The sequence below is a fragment of the Bombina bombina genome, chromosome 1 (genome assembly GCF_027579735.1).
Source record: "Bombina bombina isolate aBomBom1 chromosome 1, aBomBom1.pri, whole genome shotgun sequence".
In the NCBI taxonomy this organism is placed as follows: Eukaryota; Metazoa; Chordata; class Amphibia; order Anura; family Bombinatoridae; genus Bombina; species Bombina bombina.
Window position 1 is genome coordinate 46,473,286 of NC_069499.1, and position 21,986 is coordinate 46,495,271.

General features: G+C 41.6%; 1 protein-coding gene across 1 annotated transcript in view; it reads right to left on the reverse strand.

Moving 5' to 3' along the window:
• Positions 1 to 21,986, reverse strand: part of TMEM260 (transmembrane protein 260) — a 298,899-nt gene that overhangs the window by 133,086 nt on the left and 143,827 nt on the right. The window contains exons 5-6 of the mRNA XM_053697331.1: positions 5,984 to 6,161; positions 4,096 to 4,209 (exon numbers count right to left, since the gene is read on the reverse strand). Coding sequence (XP_053553306.1) covers positions 4,096 to 4,209; positions 5,984 to 6,161 — 292 coding nt within the window. The remainder of the gene's footprint in view (positions 1 to 4,095; positions 4,210 to 5,983; positions 6,162 to 21,986) is intronic.

Below are 21,986 nucleotides of genomic sequence, written 5' to 3' on the forward strand. Positions count from 1 at the left end.
ACTGCACCTTCAAAATAAAAACTTCAGTTTTAAACCTCGCCACAGCTCTGCTGCGGCGCTTACCTGCCCCCTCACACTGAGACAACAAACGGTACCCGTGCAGCAAGCATCTAGACCGCTTGAGTTCCACTTCCCATGCGGTCCAGAAAGAAGACACTGAAGTTGTCCGACCAACTCCCAGATAGGCACTGCGTTGCGTCTATTCGCGCGCGAAAAATGCCCTGCCAATCGTGAGCGTATCAAAGCGGAACTCCCGCGCGGCCCAAACCTTGTAATAAAAATAACAATGGAGCCACCGGAGTATTGCACTTCAAAAAGACAGTGGCCCACATGAAGCCAGTTCCCCTGTAACCATGCCGCGAGCATATACAGTATCTATGTGATCCAGAATTCACTCCGCAACCCCAGTGTTAGCCCACACATTAAAAGGTTAATAAAGGGGAAATATACCCTTCTACCACACCCCATATCAATCATTATCCCATAGTGATAGCATCCTTCTCTGTATACCCCCTTAGCTAGATACAATAGGACACAGACATAGGTCAGCTGAGAGAGAGAGACAGTCCTTTCTGAGGTACGTGTCACAGAAAAACAAAAGACTGCCCATACCTCCATGTTGAGTAACAACATGACTCGTCCCACACTGCAAGAGGTCCTTCATCTCCTCCCAGAATCTGTGGGAACAACTGGGTCTTAGATAAACTTGCTAAGACCATATGCATCAGGGCAGCCCCCATTGGGAGTCACAGAGGTTGGATGTAATCTGCACAGACCCTATAGCTGTACCCTGAGAAAAATAGTACACACTGACACCATTTAAAAATAATAAACACTTGATTGAAGAATCTAAACTAACACCTCACTTTACCTCTTCCTATCACTAACACAGGCAAAGAGAATGACGGGGTGGGAGGGAAGGGAGGAGCTATATATACGGCTCTGCTGTGGTGCTCTTTGCCTCCTCCTGCTGACCAGGAGGCGTAATCCCATAAGTAAGGATGAAATCCGTGGACTCGTCATATCTTGTAAAAGAAATACAAAATTTCAATAAACAAAGTTATAAACAATGGTGCGAGTTAGTTTCTCCTCTAAACACTCTAGTAAAAAGCAGGTAGATATAGTTCTGTAGCTTTGATCTGCACATAAGAGCTCCCATGAGCCCCTATGCAAATAACTGGGCATGTGTAACTGCAGATTTGCAATAAACTAACATACTGGGTAAGTTTGAAAATATTTGTAATGCATTACCACCTTGTTTGTTACAATTGTATTTCAATAGACAAACTCTGCTCCCTGGTAAAGAGGAGCCAATCCAGACTTGCTGCTAGAGTACACACAGCTAGCCATGGTCAGTATGTTCGCAAACTACTCATTGTTTTGCCGTTCCTTACTAGATAAGTCTCTACCGGAGCAAATTAGGGACATATATGTAGCAGGGTTAGGCTTGTGAAGCCTGTCGTGTGCTCCATCAGTTCACAGAAATGGAAAACTCCAAGGCTTAGTTTCCACTGTTGTTGTAAACTGGGGGAACATAAAAGATCTCCACAGACTTCATGCAGATACTAGGTGATAACGCATTACAAATATTTTCAAACTTGCCCAGTATGTTAGTTTATTGCAAAACTGCAGTAAAACCTTATAATTACAAGATGTTTACTGTTCCTTTAACCCTTTAAGTGTCAACCAGCAGCAGAAACCCGAGAAAGACAATTTTTAGGGTAGCTAGATGAAGGGGTTGGTATTTAAAGACTCCGCTCCCTTAAACACTAGAAGCTTCAAAGACCCACAGTTTAAAAGCGAATCCCCTGCCCTTCCAAACAGTGCCTTAGGGGGTTAAAGGTTAACTACATTAGTTTTATTACACTTAACAAATATTAACCCTTATAACATGCTATCAAACAGGCCTAGGGACCACCCAGACCCCTTGTTTTAAAGCCCCTCTTAAAAATCAGGCCCCTATATAAGTGCTAATAGCAAGGTGATCACTGTGGTAATAGTGATCACCTGGCGTAAATAAACGCCCATTTGTATAGAGGCTCATGGGAGCTCCTATGTGCAGATCAGAGTTAAAGGAATATATCTAAAGCCCCTGATTTATATGAGGATAACCCCTGCTTTTTACTATGGTTTAAAGGAAAAACTAACTCGCACTAAGATTTGGATTTGCACCAATTTTAGTGTGTTGCACTTTCACATGAAGGAATCTGAAAAGAGCTGAATGTCGTGAGCGGCCGCCGTCTTATGCGTCACAAATGATCTGAATGCACAGGGCTACTTATTGTTACCACCAGTTTGCTGCAGCAATGGAAACTAGGTCTTAAAATTTGCAGACATAAGAGTACACATCTTTTACAAGACATTTCCACTATCTTGCTATAGAATAACACATTTAATAAATTACCATCTTGTTTGCTGCAATTGTTTTTCAATACCAAACCATTTGCCTTATATGGATGAGCCAATCTGGGCTTGAGTCTGCAGACAAGAAGGCTAGTCGAGGTCATTATGTTGGTATAGAGTGCATTGTTTTGTAATTATCTGCTAAAGACAATTAAAGGGACAGTACACTCTAAAATAGTTTTTATATGAATGTATTTTCAATGACTTGTTATACCAGCTGCAGAGTATAAAATGTATGAGAAATTGCATTTTTTGTTTATTTGTGTATATGAAATAGCTGGTTTTGTGCTTTTTAAACCACAGCCTATTACAATGGGTTGAGCTTCAGGTAATATCAGATCTCATTATGTTATCACTTTTATGTACACAGACTTGCTTCCTTATCTTATATTTGTCTAGAAAACCAAAGCTCAATACTTAGAGAGAACAATGGACAATCATCATTTTATTACTTAACTATCCTGCACCCCACTGAGAGTGTAATCTCTTCTGCTGGCTGCGTTTACTTAGGCTATTCAATAGAATATACTCCAGTATAGAAACTTTCAGTATAGGTTGGGATACCACAGGCTAAATCAGCCATTTCAAATGCCAAAATAGGGGTACAGGAGTTACTAACAATTTAAAACACTCCAGCAGATAAAATGAATCATTGGGAACAATTTAAAGGGGAGACATTTTTTGGGTGAACTGTCCCTTTAAGGACATATATGTAGCAGAGTTAGCCTTAAAAAGTGAGCCGGGTGCATTTCCAGCTCTGAGAATTATAAAATGTATATGGCAAAGTGGTTTTATTGTGTATAACTAAACATGTTATATAATAATCTCAAGGTGTTTGCTATCCATTTGAATTACAAGAAAAAGGAAAAATTTAAGTATTTTGCAAAATATTTTTTACTACAAATAAACATTTTATATTACAATCTAAAAGTGTTTTCTGTCCTTTCAAGTACTAACTAGATAGCTTAAAGGAACAATAATGTTTTACACAACTTTCCAATGTATTTCTATTATCAAATTTGCTTCATTCTCTTGGTATCCTGTGTTGAAGACTAAATCTAAGCGTGTGTGTGTTTTATACTTGTTTGTAGAAGTATTATACAATGTTGTAAACCCTGCTGCCAGAGTACTAAAGAGACGTGCACGCTCCTGAGCTCCTATCAGCCTACCTAGATTTACTCTTCAACAAAGGATAATAAAGTAAATTTGATAACAGAAGTAAATTGCAGAGTTGTTTAAAATTGTGAGTTCTTTGTAAAATAATATTTTTTTTCTTTATTGCATCTAAAAGCAGCCATTTAAAAAATAATAATAAAATGAATATATTAGAGCATTTTAGTATTGCTGGTCTAGAGCTGACTTTAACTGTGTGTTTAACCCATGCAAAGGCATTAAACACAGAGTTAAAGTCCGCTCTAGAGCAGCAATGCACTACTAGCACCTAGCTTAGCACATTTGGAGTGCTAAAGACAAGAGGCATATGCAAGTAGCCAGTACCAGCTAGCTCCCAGTACTGTGTTCCTGCTCCTCAGCCTACCTAAGTAAATGGAAAAGTATCTTAAAATTACAAGCTCAATCTAAACCACAAGTTTTGCTTTTCATGCCCAAAAAGTTTAGGCTGTTCACTGAAAGGGACAACTCCCTTCAATCATCTTCAGCGATGCGGGAAATGACAGAATTGTAAACACCAACCTTTCTCGTGAACTGGTGATAAAGGACCCACAATACAATGAACAGTACGTAGAGTACGACGGTATGCTGATTGCACAGGCTGAAACCGCAGCATAAAGCTCCAATCTGAGATATCTGGAAATATATTGGCAAATCACCACACTTATCTTACTATATAGTGAAAACTTCTGTTGCAAGAATGATCAGTTTGGTCTATAGCCCCAGAACAATGTCATTAACACATTACATTTATCGAGATGCTGATTAACACAGACAACCGGATATCCCGAAATGCGTTGTTCCCTTTTGAGGGACATTAAACATCAAATACATTTTATAAACATATTATTGAGGCTGTTCCCCAATTCCGTCTAGTTATGGCTGCCACAATGTTAAAATCTGTCTTCAATACGTTCCAGTGCTGAGGTGTTTGCACATGTGCAGCAACTCTGCTTCAGATACCTGCAGTGTAACCTAGGTTCCAAAATGGCAGCACCCATGATTAGAGGGAAGTGCATGAAATGTATTTAGTGCTTAGTGTCCCTTGAAAGTGATGGTAAACTCTCCCTTTATAAAATCAGATATGGACTGTTAGTGATATTTTAGATGGAGTTTAATTCACCAGTTGTAATGAAGTTGCGCTATAACCTTACTTTTTAATACAGATAAGAAATACAAATACCCCGCACTCCACTGCCCACTTCAAAAGTAAATTTTTCTGTGAGCTAAAGGTTTGAATGTTCTCCAATCAGCGCTGTAGCAGCAATAAAAGTGCCATAAGGGGAGAGCGCTGATTGGAGTACAGTTCAAAACGTTAGCTCACCGAAAAATAGATTTTTGAAATGGGTGGTGGAGCGCGGAGTATTTTAATTTAATATCTATATTATCTATAAGTTATAGTACAACGTCATTACATCTGATGAATGAAACTCATAAAATAATAAAATATCACTAACATTCTGGATCTGTTTTTAAAAAGGGGAGAGTTTACTATCACTTTAAGGTATATGCATGTTTACGCAAAGAGATTTTTAAAGGGATATGAATCCAAAAATGTTTTCTCTTTTATGATTCAGATACAGCATGCAATATTAAACAACTTTCTAATTTACTTCTATTATCAAATTTCCTTGAGGTAAGCTCAGGAGCATGCATGTGTCTAGAGGAGACGTATAGTGCTCCAGACTCCTACCTAGGTATCTCTTCAACAAAGAATGCTATGGAAACTAAGCAAATTTGATAATAGAAGTAAACTGGAACCTTTTTTTAAATTGTATGCTCAGCCTGAAGAACAAAAGAAAAATGCGCTTCATATCCCTTTAAAAAAAGCACACACACAGTTCCCTTAAATTTCTAAGGCTTTATTTTTGTACTAAGAAAAGGTTCTAACTCTTTTTCATAACATTTTACAAGCAATTAATATTTTAAAATGTATACATTTTCTTTTGTCATAGGTATCATGGTCTTGGGGGCTTAATATTATATGCTTGTGTGAACTACGTTTATTGTTTTAGTTACTTATTTAGGTGCACACATACAAATTCACTTTTCCTGTTTTTGGCACACACAAATTAGAGCCAGCATTGCCTTTACAGCGACACCAGAAGGGCTGGATATGTTATTTTGATATGATGCCTAGATTTCCTATAGACAGAAAAAGCAGCATTTTGGAGAATAGATAGCACAGTAAACAATTATGGCACCCTAAGCTAACTGGTCTACTAGTGTGTTACAACACTGCAATATGTAAAGCTGTATTGTAGTTTATAATATACGGATTTAGTTTGCATATTTCATTTAAAAATGTGCCCCCCACTTTTTAATTTCTAATCACATATGAAAAAAACGAGGTAAAGAAGCGTGAAATTCTACCTGATATTGTGTGGTTTATACAATAAGCCAAGGTTACCTTTGATCTGTCTTTCGCAGTCTTTGCCTCCTCAAACCGTACTGTTAGAGCCATTAATAGTGCCACAAACAAATTGTTTAGACTGAACACCTCGGCTGCGGTGGACCACTGCCATGTCAGACGGGAAAATGAAAACAAGCCCGAAGCGAGGATCCCTGCCGCATGCGAGCCAGAGAGCCTGCAAATACAGATAACATAAAATCAGCTTTTGCAACAACCACAAAAAAAAAAAAAAACTACTTTGTTATGCATTTAATATTATAGCTAAAAATTATTATAGCAACCAAGAGCTATCAGTTTGGTATGTCACACGTTCACAAACTGATTCCTGACTCAAAATGAATTAGAAATGTTGTGAATAATGTGTAAGCAAGTATCACTGGTTAATATCACGGCACCTACGTGTCTTTCCTTGAGATGTTGTACAATGAAGCTTTTAAAACATGCTCAGAGCTGAACAGGAAAAGCGGCCACAGCAAATAACAAAAATCACAAAGTTAAATTGACATTAAACTGCTGGGCTCAACTACAACAGCACCGTTATTGCTTACTATGGTGCAGCTGTATTAATCTGTTCTTTTTATTTTAACCCCTCACTGATGCGCGTTGGTGAAGCTCTGCTTCCTCGTGCTGGGAACCGCCATTTTGGAGATTAGGTATTCTCTCACACTATGACAGAAGCAGTGCTTATTCGCAGATCAGTGGTGTTGGCGGCTTTTTAATATGCATGATACGGAGTAGGATCTTTACACTGCAGTGGCTGCAAGGATCTATATAAGGGATTCCCAAAGGGGGCAGTGGGATTACTGAGGGGGGCAGTAATAGTCATAAAAGTTGGTAGGGGGAGCTGGGATTACCATAGGGGGCGCTAGTAGCAAAAGAGTGGAAAAGGATGCAAGTGAGCCCCTGTAATTTGTTGTGCTTTACCCTAGATGTGCAAAGCCGAACACCTTTCTTGCTTTGCATTTGAAGATTTACTGCTCTTTCCCTTCGTGGCTTTCTCTTCTATGATAGATCAGGATTATCAGCAACTTCCACTTTCTCTCACTACAATAAACTGCAGTCACTTGTAACGTAGGTTTGCATTCTTTGTTTTCTCAGCGATGTACATCAACATTGATTATTAACATTAACTGCAAAGTTTAGAATCATTGTGTAGTAGCAGGAAACACAGCAAAGACCTGGTGTGTGTGTCTGAGTAACTTTGTACAAAGCCAATCATCTAAGGTTTTTACGTCTTCTGTCATCAGAAATAATCTGGTGGTGCACTACATAACACTTTTGTAAGCAGAATACACTTTCTATACAGTTGATTTATTGCTGCAGTAGTTCAACTATGCTCAAAGTAAAGAAATCAACTCGGAATCTCCAACTATGGCGATTTAAGACTCATGATAAGTGACATGAAACCAGAGATTGAGAAACTGGTATCACTTCATCAAACCTATCCATTGGATAAGCAGTTTCTGGAACCACTAAATGTGGTTAACTCTTGCACAGTGACTATCGACATTAAAAAACAGAATTTATGTTTACCTGATAAATTTCTTTCTCCAACGGTGTGTCCGGTCCACGGCGTCATCCTTACTTGTGGGATATTCTCTTCCCCAACAGGAAATGGCAAAGAGCCCAGCAAAGCTGGTCACATGATCCCTCCTAGGCTCCGCCTACCCCAGTCATTCGACCGACGTTAAGGAGGAATATTTGCATAGGAGAAACCATATGGTACCGTGGTGACTGTAGTTAAAGAAAATAAAATATCAGACCTGATTAAAAAACCAGGGCGGGCCGTGGACCGGACACACCCTTGGAGAAAGAAATTTATCAGGTAAACATAAATTCTGTTTTCTCCAACATAGGTGTGTCCGGTCCACGGCGTCATCCTTACTTGTGGGAACCAATACCAAAGCTTTAGGACACGGATGAAGGGAGGGAGCAAATCAGGTCACCTAAATGGAAGGCACCACGGCTTGCAAAACCTTTCTCCCAAAAATAGCCTCAGAAGAAGCAAAAGTATCAAACTTGTAAAATTTGGTAAAAGTGTGCAGTGAAGACCAAGTCGCTGCCCTACATATCTGATCCACAGAAGCCTCGTTCTTGAAGGCCCAAGTGGAAGCCACAGCCCTAGTGGAATGAGCTGTGATTCTTTCGGGAGGCTGCCGTCCGGCAGTCTCGTAAGCCAATCTGATGATGCTTTTAATCCAAAAGGAGAGAGAGGTAGAAGTTGCTTTTTGACCTCTCCTTTTACCTGAATAAACAACAAACAAGGAAGATGTTTGTCTAAAATCCTTTGTAGCATCTAAATAGAATTTTAGAGCGCGAACAACATCCAAATTGTGCAACAAACGTTCCTTCTTTGAAACTGGTTTCGGACACAGAGAAGGTACGATAATCTCCTGGTTAATGTTTTTGTTAGAAACAACTTTAGGAAGAAAACCAGGTTTAGTACGTAAAACCACCTTATCTGCATGGAACACCAGATAAGGAGGAGAACACTGCAGAGCAGATAATTCTGAGACTCTTCTAGCAGAAGAAATCGCAACTAAAAACAAAACTTTCCAAGATAATAACTTAATATCCACGGAATGCAAGGGTTCAAACGGAACCCCCTGAAGAACTGAAAGAACTAAATTGAGACTCCAAGGAGGAGTCAAAGGTTTGTAAACAGGCTTGATTCTAACCAGAGCCTGAACAAAGGCTTGAACATCTGGCACAGCTGCCAGCTTTTTGTGAAGCAATACCGACAAGGCAGAAATCTGTCCCTTCAGGGAACTTGCAGATAATCCTTTTTCCAATCCTTCTTGAAGAAAGGATAGAATCCTAGGAATCTTAACCTTGTCCCAAGGGAATCCTTTAGATTCACACCAACAGATATATTTATTCCAAATTTTGCGGTAAATCTTTCTAGTCACAGGCTTTCTGGCCTGAACAAGAGTATCGATAACAGAATCTGAGAATCCTCGCTTCGATAAAATCAAGCGTTCAATCTCCAAGCAGTCAGCTGGAGTGAAACCAGATTCGGATGTTCGAACGGACCCTGAACAAGAAGGTCTCGTCTCAAAGGTAGCTTCCAAGGTGGAGCCGATGACATATTCACCAGATCTGCATACCAAGTCCTGCGTGGCCACGCAGGAGCTATCAAGATCACCGACGCCCTCTCCTGCTTGATCCTGGCTATCAGCCTGGGGATGAGAGGAAATGGCGGAAACACATAAGCTAGTTTGAAGGTCCAAGGTGCTACTAGTGCATCCACTAGAGCCGCCTTGGGATCCCTGGATCTGGCCCCGTAGCAAGGAACTTTGAAGTTCTGACGAGAGGCCATCAGATCCATGTCTGGAATACCCCACAGGTGAGTGACTTGGGCAAAGATTTCCGGATGGAGTTCCCACTCCCCCGGATGCAATGTCTGCCGACTCAGAAAATCCGCTTCCCAATTTTCCACTCCTGGGATGTGGATAGCAGACAGGTGGCAGGAGTGAGACTCCGCCCAAAGAATAATTTTGGTTACTTCTTCCATCGCTAGGGAACTCCTTGTTCCCCCCTGATGGTTGATGTACGCAACAGTTGTCATGTTGTCTGATTGAAACCGTATGAACTTGGTCCTCGCAAGCTGAGGCCAGGCCTTGAGAGCATTGAATATCGCTCTCAGTTCCAGAATATTTATCGGTAGAAGAGATTCTTCCCGAGACCAAAGACCCTGAGCTTTCAGGGATCCCCAGACCGCGCCCCAGCCTATCAGACTGGCGTCGGTCGTGACAATGACCCACTCTGGTCTGTGGAACGTCATCCCTTGAGACAGATTGTCCAGGGACAGCCACCAACGGAGTGAGTCTCTGGTCCTCTGATTTACTTGTATCTTCGGAGACAAGTCTGTATAGTCCCCATTCCACTGACTGAGCATGCACAGTTGTAATGGTCTTAGATGAATGCGCGCAAAAGGAACTATGTCCATCGCCGCCACCATCAACCCGATCACTTCCATGCACTGAGCTATGGAAGGAAGAGGAACGGAATGAAGTATCCGACAAGAGTCCAGAAGCTTTGTTTTTCTGGCCTCTGTTAGAAAGATCCTCATTTCTAAGGAGTCTATAATTGTTCCCAAGAAGGGAACCCTTGTTGACGGGGATAGAGAACTCTTTTCCACGTTCACTTTCCAGCCGTGAGATCTGAGAAAGGCCAGGACAATGTCCGTGTGAGCCTTTGCTTGAGGAAGGGACGACGCTTGAATCAGAATGTCGTCCAGGTAAGGTACCACTGCAATGCCCCTTGGTCTTAGCACCGCTAGAAGGGACCCTAGTACCTTTGTGAAAATCCTTGGAGCAGTGGCTAATCCGAAAGGAAGCGCCACGAACTGGTAATGTTTGTCCAGGAATGCGAACCTTAGGAACCGATGATGTTCCTTGTGGATAGGAATATGTAGATACGCATCCTTTAAATCCACCGTGGTCATGAATTGACCCTCCTGGATGGAAGGAAGAATAGTTCGAATGGTTTCCATCTTGAAGGATGGAACCTTGAGAAACTTGTTTAAGATCTTGAGATCTAAGATTGGTCTGAACGTTCCCTCTTTTTTGGGAACTATGAACAGATTGGAGTAGAACCCCATCCCTTGTTCTCCTAATGGAACAGGATGAATCACTCCCATTTTTAACAGGTCTTCTACACAATGTAAGAACGCCTGTCTTTTTATGTGGTCTGAAGACAACTGAGACCTGTGGAACCTTCCCCTTGGGGGAAGTCCCTTGAATTCCAGAAGATAACCCTGGGAGACTATTTCTAGCGCCCAAGGATCCAGAACATCTCTTGCCCAAGCCTGAGCGAAGAGAGAGAGTCTGCCCCCCACCAGATCCGGTCCCGGATCGGGGGCCAATATTTCATGCTGTCTTGGTAGCATTGGCAGGTTTCTTGGCCTGCTTTCCCTTGTTCCAGCCTTGCATTGGTCTCCAAGCTGGCTTGGCTTGAGAAGTATTACCCTCTTGCTTAGAGGACGTAGCACCTTGGGCTGGTCCGTTTTTACGAAAGGGACGAAAATTAGGTCTATTTTTCGCCTTGAAAGGCCGATCCTGAGGAAGGGCGTGGCCCTTACCCCCGGAGATATCCGAGATAATCTCTTTCAAGTCAGGGCCAAACAGCGTTTTCCCCTTGAAAGGAATGTTTAGTAGCTTGTTCTTGGAAGACGCGTCAGCCGACCAAGATTTCAACCAAAGCGCTCTGCGCGCCACAATAGCAAACCCAGAATTCTTAGCCGCTAACCTAGCCAATTGCAAAGTGGCGTCTAGGGTGAAAGAATTAGCCAATTTGAGAGCATTGATTCTGTCCATAATCTCCTCATAAGGAGGAGAATCACTATCGAGCGCCTTTATCAGCTCATCAAACCAGAAGCATGCGGCTGTAGTGACAGGGACAATGCATGAAATTGGTTGTAGAAGGTAACCCTGCTGAACAAACATCTTTTTAAGCAAACCTTCTAATTTTTTATCCATAGGATCTTTGAAAGCGCAACTATCCTCTATGGGTATAGTGGTGCGTTTGTTTAAAGTAGAAACCGCTCCCTCGACCTTGGGGACTGTCTGCCATAAGTCCTTTCTGGGGTCGACCATAGGAAACAATTTTTTAAATATGGGGGGAGGGACGAAAGGAATACCGGGCCTTTCCCATTCTTTATTAACAATGTCCGCCACCCGCTTGGGTATAGGAAAAGCTTCTGGGAGCTCCGGCACCTCTAGGAACTTGTCCATTTTACATAGTTTCTCTGGGATGACCAACTTTTCACAATCATCCAGAGTGGATAATACCTCCTTAAGCAGAATGCGGAGATGTTCCAACTTAAATTTGAATGCAATTACATCAGGTTCAGCCTGTTGAGAAATGTTCCCTGAATCAGTAATTTCTCCCTCAGACAAAACCTCCCTGGCCCCTTCAGATTGAGTTAGGGGTCCTTCAGAGATATTAATATCAGCATCGTCATGCTCTTCAGTAACTAAAACAGAGCAGCCACGCTTACGCTGACAAGGGTGCATTTTGGCTAAAATGTTTTTGACAGAATTATCCATTACAGCCGTTAATTGTTGCATAGTAAGGAGAATTGGCGCGCTAGATGTACTAGGGGCCTCCTGAGTGGGCAAGACTCGTGTAGACGAAGGAGGGAATGATGCAGTACCATGCTTACTCCCCTCACTTGAGGAATCATCTTGGGCATCATTGTCATTATCACATAAATCACATTTATTTAAATGAACAGGAATTCTGGCTTCCCCACATTCAGAACACAGTCTATCTGGTAGTTCAGACATGTTAAACAGGCATAAATTTGATAATAAAGTACAAAAAACGTTTTAAAGTAAAACCGTTACTGTCACTTTAAATTTTAAACTGAACACACTTTATTACTGCAATTGCGAAAAAACATGAAGGAATTGTACAAAATTCACCAAATTTTCACCACAGTGTCTTAAAGCCTTAAAAGTATTGCACACCAAATTTGGAAGCCTTAACCCTTAAAATAACGGAACCGGAGCCGTTTTAACACTTTAACCCCTTTACAGTCCCTGGTATCTGCTTTGCTGAGACCCAACCAAACCCAAAGGGGAATACGATACCAAATGACGCCTTCAGAAAGACTTTTGTAAGTATCAGAGCTCCTCTCACATGCGACTGCATGCCATGCCTCTCAAAAACAAGTGCGCCACACCGGCGCGAAAATGAGGCTCTGCTTATGCTTTGGGAAAGCCCCAGAGAAATAAGGTGTCTCATACAGTGCCTGCCGACATTATAATATCATCTAATATAAATATACCCAAATAAAATGATTCCTCAAGGCTAAATAGGTTTTAATACTGAATCGATTTAGCCCATAAAAGTCTACAATCATAATAAGCCCTTGTGAAGCCCTTATTTAACATCGTAATAAACATGGCTTACCGGATCCCATAGGGAAAAATGACAGCTTCCAGCATTACATCGTCTTGTTAGAATGTGTCATACCTCAAGCAGCAAGAGACTGCACACTGTTCCCCCAACTGAAGTTAATTGCTCTCAACAGTCCTGTGTGGAACAGCCATGGATTTTAGTTACGGTGCTAAAATCATTTTCCTCATACAAACAGAAATCTTCATCTCCTTTCTGTTTCTGAGTAAATAGTACATACCAGCACTATTTTAAAATAACAAACTCTTGATTGAATAATAAAAACTACAGTTAAACACTAAAAAACTCTAAGCCATCTCCGTGGAGATGTTGCCTGTACAACGGCAAAGAGAATGACTGGGGTAGGCGGAGCCTAGGAGGGATCATGTGACCAGCTTTGCTGGGCTCTTTGCCATTTCCTGTTGGGGAAGAGAATATCCCACAAGTAAGGATGACGCCGTGGACCGGACACACCTATGTTGGAGAAATCTGGTAGCAGAAGAACAAGGCAACACAGTTTTAATTAAGCCAAAACATTATTTTACAATGTTAATATGTTTAAATGTTACTCCTTTAAATTATATTGTGCTTTATAAAACTTTGCAGCTTTATTAGAGGTTGTGCACTGCTGGTCTGAATATTTCTTTTTTTAGAGGGTAAGGTAGGGGGGCAACTGGTGTTAAGTTTATGGAACCAAGGGTGCAAGACCTGAAAATGTTTGGGAACCAATGCTATATATTATTCTTGAACTTTTTTTGTTCTTTAAAACTATGAAAGAAATCTGCAAAAATGTAAAGCTCCAGCACTTTACTGTGCACCCTAACCCCAAAACATGTGACGTAGACGTCAAAAACCAGAGGCAAGTCCATTGATCTGTAAATTCACACTGCTTATGTCATAGGGTGCAAGAATACGTAAACAACGGTATGATAGCTCTATGAAGATGCACGGTTTCACCAACAGGCACCTGTAAAGTGTAAAAGTGAGAGAGCTGCAGACAAAGGAGGAAACCAATAACATGGTGAGTAGTATCCAAGATACTTTAGTTGTGCCCAGCAATTCAATATTCCTTCCTTTGAGTGCTAAGCTGGATTTAATGTTTTTCTGTTTTTTACTATTTTCAAATAAAAAAAATTCTGACTCCTCCTGTCACATATTAATAAACAAGAGTGCTTCATTTTATTAATAACAAACATACAAATCAAGTTTCTAAAACTATTACACCTATACAAAATTAAAATAAGTATGTCAGAAAAACCATTTATGATATGAAGTGTTTGATATATAACTACAAAACTATAAAATTATACAATATTATATAAAATTGTTAATTGAACGTGATTAATTAAATCAAATTGCATTCAAACACATTAGACGCTCATCATCAAGTAATCATGTTTTATGTTCTGTTTAGTGGCATTTGCAGCCATAAAGTAAATCAAATATATTTTTCTGTTAAGATTGTTTGAGGTTTATCGAGCCCTTCTCCTCCCTTTGACTGCAGGTACGCACAAGCGAACTTGCAGTCACGGTTTATCAAGCAGCGGTCATCAGACCACTGCTTCCCTACCCTGATCTCCACCTCTTAGGTGGAGAATTTAAATCTCCCCGTTCTCTTCTGACCAGGGAGATTGACAGCTCCTGCCCACGCGAGATTGGCTGTGCGCTGGCAGGTAGTGCCAAGGAGTGCTCGTGTGCAATGTTACATGCAGGCAGCGAATGGCTGACCTCCAGAGGAGAGCTCGGGCCGACAGGGGCTCTTTGTGGCAACAAAACAAATGAACAAATACAAAATCTGTTATTTTCACTTCTCTGTCTAATAGAGAAACTAAACAAACAAATTAGAAATAAAAAAAAAAAAAAAAAAACATCTGCACACGTCTTTTGTCACTGACTTTAAACAGCAATGTTAAACCGAACATGCAGGCGAATTAATGGACTGAAGGCTTTAAAATGTACTTGGCATGTTGTTGCACAAGCTTGTCTCTTCAATAATTACTTCATCTTCATCCTCTGTAGTGAAAATATTGCTCAAAATACAGCTGCATAACATCTGACACCGTATCGTATTGAGATTAGTAAATTAAGAGAAAGAAGAGTCGATGAAAATCTAGTATACAAAACAATTTGCCAAGTAAGTGACGCTAATAGACAGCATTTTAATAAAAAGGTACAAACATATACAAGTGACATACACAATGGTGAAACGGACATTCAACTCACAATTTCATTACGCATTATTTATTCATAATATCAAACCCTTTGCAATTTACTTTCATTACCCACTTTGCCTGCTTTTCCAGTAATTTGTACAATTTAGTCATTCTACACCCCCCTCCCCCACAGAAACGCTTAAAGGGACAGTCTACTTGATTTTTGTTAGTGTATAAAAAGATAGATAATGCCTTTACTACCCATTCGCCAGCTTTGCATAAACAACGTTGGTATATTAATATACTTAATAATCTTAAAGGGATATGAAACCCAAACGTTTTCTTTTGTGATTCAGTCAGACAGAACATACTTTTTTTTTTTTTCCCCCAATTTACTTCTATTATCAAATTTGCTTAGTTCCCATGATAATCTGTGTTGAAGAGATACCTAGGTAGCATCTGGAGCACTACATAGCAGGAAATAGTGCTACCCTCTAGTGCTCTTGCAAATCGATAACATTCTTGCAAAACTGCTGCCATATAGTGCTCCAGAAATGAGCCAGCCCCTAAGCTTACGTCCTAGCTTTTTACCAAAAGATACCAAGAGAATGAAGAAAAAATTATAATAGCAGTAATTTCAAAAGTAGTTTAAAATTGCATGCTCTATCTGCATCATGAAATTAATTTTTTGGGTATCATATCCCTTTAAAGATTGCCTGTTTCTAAGCCCCAGCAGGACACCTGTTATCTCGGCGCTTTTCTTTTGCTTTTTACAATCACAGTCAGACACTGCTAGTTCATGTGTGCCTTATAGATAACATTGTGCTCACTCCCGTGAAGAATGAAAATTGTTATGCAGGAAACAGCACTATTTGGCCAAAATGCAAGATTGTAAAAAGCACTGAGATAAGGAGCAGTCTGCAGAGGCTTAGATACACGGTAATCACAGAGGTAAAGTGTATTAATATAACTGAGATAAGGAGCAGTCTGCAGAGGTTTAGATACAAGGTAATCACAGAGGTAAAAAGTATATTAATATAACTGAGATAAGGAGCAGTCTGCAGAGGCTTAGATACAAGGTAATCACAGAGGTAAAAAGTATATTAATATAACGGAGATAAGGAGCAGTCTGCAGAGGCTTAGGTATAAGGTAATCACAGAGTTAAAAAGTATATTAATATAACTGAGATAAGGAGCAGTCTGCAGAGGCTTAGATACAAGGTAATCGCAGAGGTAAAAAGTATATTAATATAACTGAGATAAGGAGCAGTCTGCAGAGGCTTAGATACAAGGTAATCACAGAGGTAAAAAGTATATTAATATAACTGAGAAAAGGAGCAGTCTGCAGAGGCTTAGATACAAGGTAATCACAGAGGTAAAAAGTGTATTAATATAACTGAGATAAGGGGCAGTCTGCAGAGGTTTAGATACAAGGTAATCACAGAGGTAAAAAGTATATTAATATAACTGAGATAAGGAGCAGTCTGCAGAGGCTTAGGTATAAGGTAATCACAGAGGTAAAAAGTATATTAATATAACTGAGATAAGGAGCAGTCTGCAGAGGCTTAGATACAAGGTAATCACAGAGGTAAAAAGTATATTAATATAACTGAGATAAGGAGCAGTCTGCAGAGGCTTAGATACAAGGTAATCACAGAGGTAAAAAGTATATTAATATAACTGAGATAAGGAGCAGTCTGCAGAGGCTTAGATACAAGGTAATCACAGAGGTAAAAAGTATATTAATATAACCGAGATAAGGAGCAGTCTGCAGAGGCTTAGATACAAGGTAATCACAGAGGTAAAAAGTATATTAATATAACTGAGATAAGGAGCAGTCTGCAGAGGCTTAGATACAAGGTAATCACAGAGGTAAAAAGTATATTAATATAACTGAGATAAGGAGCAGTCTGCAGAGGCTTAGATACAAGGTAATCACAGAGGTAAAAAGTATATTAATATAACGGTGTTGGTTATGCAAAACTGGGGAGTGGGTAATAAAGGGATTATCTTTTTAAACAATAGCAATTTTCAAGTAGACTCACTTTAAAGGGACAGTAAAGTCATGATTAGACATTCATGATTTAGACAGAGCATATGATTTTTAAACAACTTTCCAATTTACTTCTATTATTTAATTTGCTTCCTTCTCTTGTTATCTTTTCCTGAAAGGTTTATCTAGGAAAACTCAAGAGCAGCAAAGAACCTAGGTTCTAGCTGCTGATTGGTGGCTGCATATATATATATATATATATATATATATATATACTGATTGTCATTGGCTCACCCATATGTTCAGTTAGAAACCAATAGTGCATTGCTGCTCCTTCAACAAATGATAACAAGAGAATGAAGCAAATTTGATAATAGAAGTAAACTGAAAACTTGTTTAAAATTGTATGTTCTACCTAAATCATGAAAGAAAACATTTGGGTTTCATGTCCCTTTAAAGGGATACTGAACCCAATCTATTTATTTTGTGTATCAGACAGAGCATGCAATTTTAAGCAACTTTCTAATTTACTCCTTTTATCAAATTTTCTTCGTTCTCTTGGTATCTTTATTTGAAAAAGCAGGAAAGTAAACTTAAAAGGGATACTGAACTCAAATAGTTTATTTAATTTTTCAGATAGAGCAGCAATTTTAAGCAACTTTCTAATTTACTCCTATTATCTATTTTTCTTCGTTCTCTTTATTTGAAAAAGAAGGCACCTAAGCTAAGGAGCCAGCCAATTTTTAGTTCAGAACACTGGGAAGCACTAGTTTATTGACAGTTGAATTTATCCACCAATCAGCAAGAAGAACCCAGGTTGTTCACCAAAAATGGTCCGGCTTCTAAACTTACATTCTTGCTTTTCAAATAAAGATACCAAGAAAATAAATAAATTTGATAATAGGAGTAAATTAGAAAGTGGCTTAAAATTGCATGCTCTATCTGAATCTGGGTTCAGTGTCCCTTTAAGAGCCAGCCCAATTTTGGTTTAGCACCCTAGATAGTGTTTGCAAATTGGTGGCTGCATTAAGCCACCAATCAGCAATCGCTACCCAGGTTCCCTACAATACAGAAATTTACTAAACTGCATACTTGCAGACTCTCTGCCAGTACCTAAGATGGCGGTACCTAGTGAGAGGGTGGAGGGTTAGAGAGCTCTTTGGGGGGGGGGATCAGGGAGGTGGGTGGGTGAGTGAGGAGGGTTCTCTACAATACAGAAATTAACTAAACTGCATACTTGCAGAATGTCTTCCAGTACCGAAGATGGCAGTGACAAGTGGAGAGTGAGGGAGGGAGGGAGAGATCAGGGGGTAGGAGGTGTTAGGTGGGAAGATAATCTCTACACTACAGCTAAAGTTAACCTTACAAAATACCTGAATAATTATTTAACTGCCAGGAATTCTAATTGCCAAGACAATGGCAAAGCCATGAATGTCTGCTGTTTCCCACAGAAGCTTTTACAACCATTTATTTTATGACTGCAGTAGCTGTGTGTAAATATTTTCAGTGAGAAACTCAAGGTGGCATGAAATATACCAAAATGGGCCTAGATCAATACATTGGGTTGTGTACTAAAAAATCAAAACAAGAAAATGTATACTTACCTAATAAATGTATTTATTTTTTGACACGATGAGTCCACGGATCATCTTAATTACTAATCTCTATCTATCTATTGGGTACTTGTAAAGCGCGAACTAATCACCCGTGAGGGTCTCAATGCGCTATGGGAGGGGGGGAGAGGGGGGCTAAGGGAAGACGATTCAGTCAAAGAGCCAGGTCTTGAGGTCCTTCCTGAAGTTTGTAAGGGAGGTGGATTGTCTGAGGTGCAACGGGAGGAAGTTCCATGATCTTGCTGCCATATAGGAGAAGGATTTTCCTCCAGCTGTTTTTTTCTTGATGCGGTGGATGACTGAGTGCTTGGTCGGCAGAGCGGAGTTGTCTGGAGGGGGTATAGAAATTGACACGGTGGTTGATGTATTCAGGACCAATATTGTGGAGGGCCTTGAATGCATGGGTTAGGAGCTTGAAGGTGATTCTCTTGTTGACGGGGAGCCAGTGTAGGTTCCTTAGGTGTTCGGTGATGTGGTTTTGGCGAGGGATGTCGAGGATGAGTCTGGCCGAGGTGTTCTGGATGAGTTGGAGTCATTTCTGGAGTTTGATGGTGGACCCGGCGTAGAGTGCATTGCCGTAGTCCAGTCGACTACTGACGAGGGCGTGGGTGACAGATTTTCTAGTTTTGGTGGGGAGCCACTTGAAGATTTTTCGCAGTAGGTGGAGTATGTGAAAACAAGTCGAAGAGACATGTTACGGTTACCCTTAGTCTCGCTGAGAGATGGACCGCTTAGTAGCCTGGATCCCTATTGCTAAAGAGGGGAGAAGCTGCTTTCCATAGTATTCTATATGAGTCTCGCAAATATAGAATAATCTCCCTTAGCTGCAGTACCGCTAGGATACCCTTCTGCCCACAAAAACGAGTCAACGCTGCGATTGAGGGTCAAACAAGAACTCAGGACTGGGATGCCCAGCCTGCTTTTTATTAAGGTTACATGCACACAGGGCACTCCCAGGGGGAGAGGGGGGGAAGCACAAAATCCCCCATCACACATTTAGATAGAGAGCACTGTCCTTTGACAGGCCACAATAGGATTACAGTACTTAAGATAACAAGTTTACAAGTTCATCTTATCAATTAGCAGTCTGGCTCCAGAGGTGATTAGACAATAGTTTCTAAAAGCTGAAAAAAAAGAGTTAACTCTTTATGAAATGATACTTGTTACGGTTTTCTTGGAGCCCTTCTTAGGCGCTGGCTTGCTGGTTCAGGCATTGCTGCTGGGAAATAAGCTCTTCACAACAAAATAACTAATGCTTCTGTAACAGTGCTCCCTTTCTGTGGAACACTCTGGCAGACACGGTCTGACCCCTTTTCGGGGCAGACTAAGGCTGTCCAGACCGCTGATTATGCGGGGCTGAGGTCGGTTTGTCTGGACAACCCGTCGGCGTTGCCATTCTGTTTCCCAGGTCTGTAAGTAATGGTGAAATTGAAGGGTTGCAACGATAAGCTCCAACGTAATAGCCTGCCGTTATCTCCAGAGACCCGGTTCAGCCACACCAACGGGTTATGGTCGGTGACCAGAGTGAACTCCTGACCATATAAATAGGGAGTCAATTTCTTTAATGCCCACACCAAAGCCAAACACTCTTTTTCGACCGCTGCATAGCTGACTTCGCGGGGCAGGAGCTTCCGGCTGATGTAGGCAACTGGATGCTCCCCTCCATCTTCGCCTACTTGGCTGAGGGCGGCTCCCAGCCCGAACATGGAAGCATCTGTATGGACGATAAAACGTTTGTTAAGGGCTGGGGCCGCCAAGACAGGAGCGTTAATTAGAGCATTTTTGAGAGCCTGGAAAGCCGTTTCACAGTGGGGAGACCACAGGACCTGTCGAGGTAAGTTCTTCTTGGTCAAGTCAGTCAGGGGTTTGGCAAGTGTGCTGTAGTCTGGTACGAACCGTCTATAGTACCCTGCCGTGCCCAGGAAGGCTAGGACCTGAGTCTTAGTGATGGGGGTGGGCCAATTGGCGACAGCTTCTATTTTGGCCGGCTCTGGTCGCTGCTTTCCACACCCCACCCGGTGACCCAGGTACTGTACCTCGGCCATCCCAAAGTGGCATTTTTCTGGCTTCAGAGTCAGGCCAGCAGCCCGGATCTGATCCAGAACCATTCCCACATGAGCTAAGTGGTCCTCCCAGGACTCACTGTGGATCGCTATGTCGTCCAGGTAGGCGCAAGCAAAACTCTGGAAGCCATCCAGGAGCCTATCCACCAAGCGCTGGAATGTAGCTGGGGCATTCTTCATCCCAAACGGCATTACCCTAAACTGATATAAGCCGAATGGGGTGACGAATGCCGACTTGGGGATAGCCTCCGGGGCCAGGGGAATCTGCCAGTAACCTTTGCAGAGGTCAATAGTGGTCAGGTAATTTTCCCTGGCTATACGATCGAGTAGCTCGTCTACCCTGGGCATAGGGTAAGCATCCGTCACGGTATTTTCATTGAGCCTCCGATAGTCTACGCAGAACCGGGTGGTCCCATCTTTCTTGGGCACCAAGACAACTGGGGAGGCCCAGGGACTATCGGAGGGCTCAATTACCCTGAGCTGGAGCATCTCATCGATCTCCTTCTTCATTCCTGTCCTAACTGCTTCGGGGATTCGGTACGGAGCCTGGCGCAAGGGAGCTTGTCCCGGAGTATCTACCTGGTGGGTGGTTAAAGTAGTGTACCCTGGCTTCGGGGAGAAGGTGAGGTGTTTAGACTGGAGGAGTTGGTTGAGCTGCTCCCTTTCAGTGGGGCTAAGTCGGTCCCCTATCTGAACCTGCGCCACTATACCTGTGGGGAGGCTCTTTTCTAATAGGTCTGGAATGGGTAAACTGTCGGGGTCTTCCTGAGGGGAACAACATACGGCCGTCACGTTCTCTGGCCGCTCAAAATATTCCTTGAGCATGTTTACATGGAATGTCTTTCTAAGATTGTTGTCGTGGCAGCTAGCTATCACATAAGTGGTGTCTCCCCTTTTCTCTACGATCTGGTAGGGACCCTGCCAGGACGCCTGCAATTTGTCTGTCTTCACCGGCTTAAGTACTAACACCTTTTGTCCTATGGTGAAGATTCTCTTTCGGGCCCCCCGATCGTACCATACTTTCTGTCTTCTCTGGGCCAACTGGAGATTAGCCCGCACGGATTTGGCTAATTGCTCCATTCGGTCCCTGAGTTCCAGCACGTATGGCACAATGGGGACACCGTCAGCCTCCATCTCTCCCTCCCAGTGCTCCCGGATCAGGTTTAGGGGTCCCCGTACCTTTCTTCCGTAGAGCAACTCGAAGGGAGAGAACCCTGTCGTTTCCTGGGGCACCTCCCGATAAGCAAATAGGAGGTGCGGCAGGAAGCGTTCCCA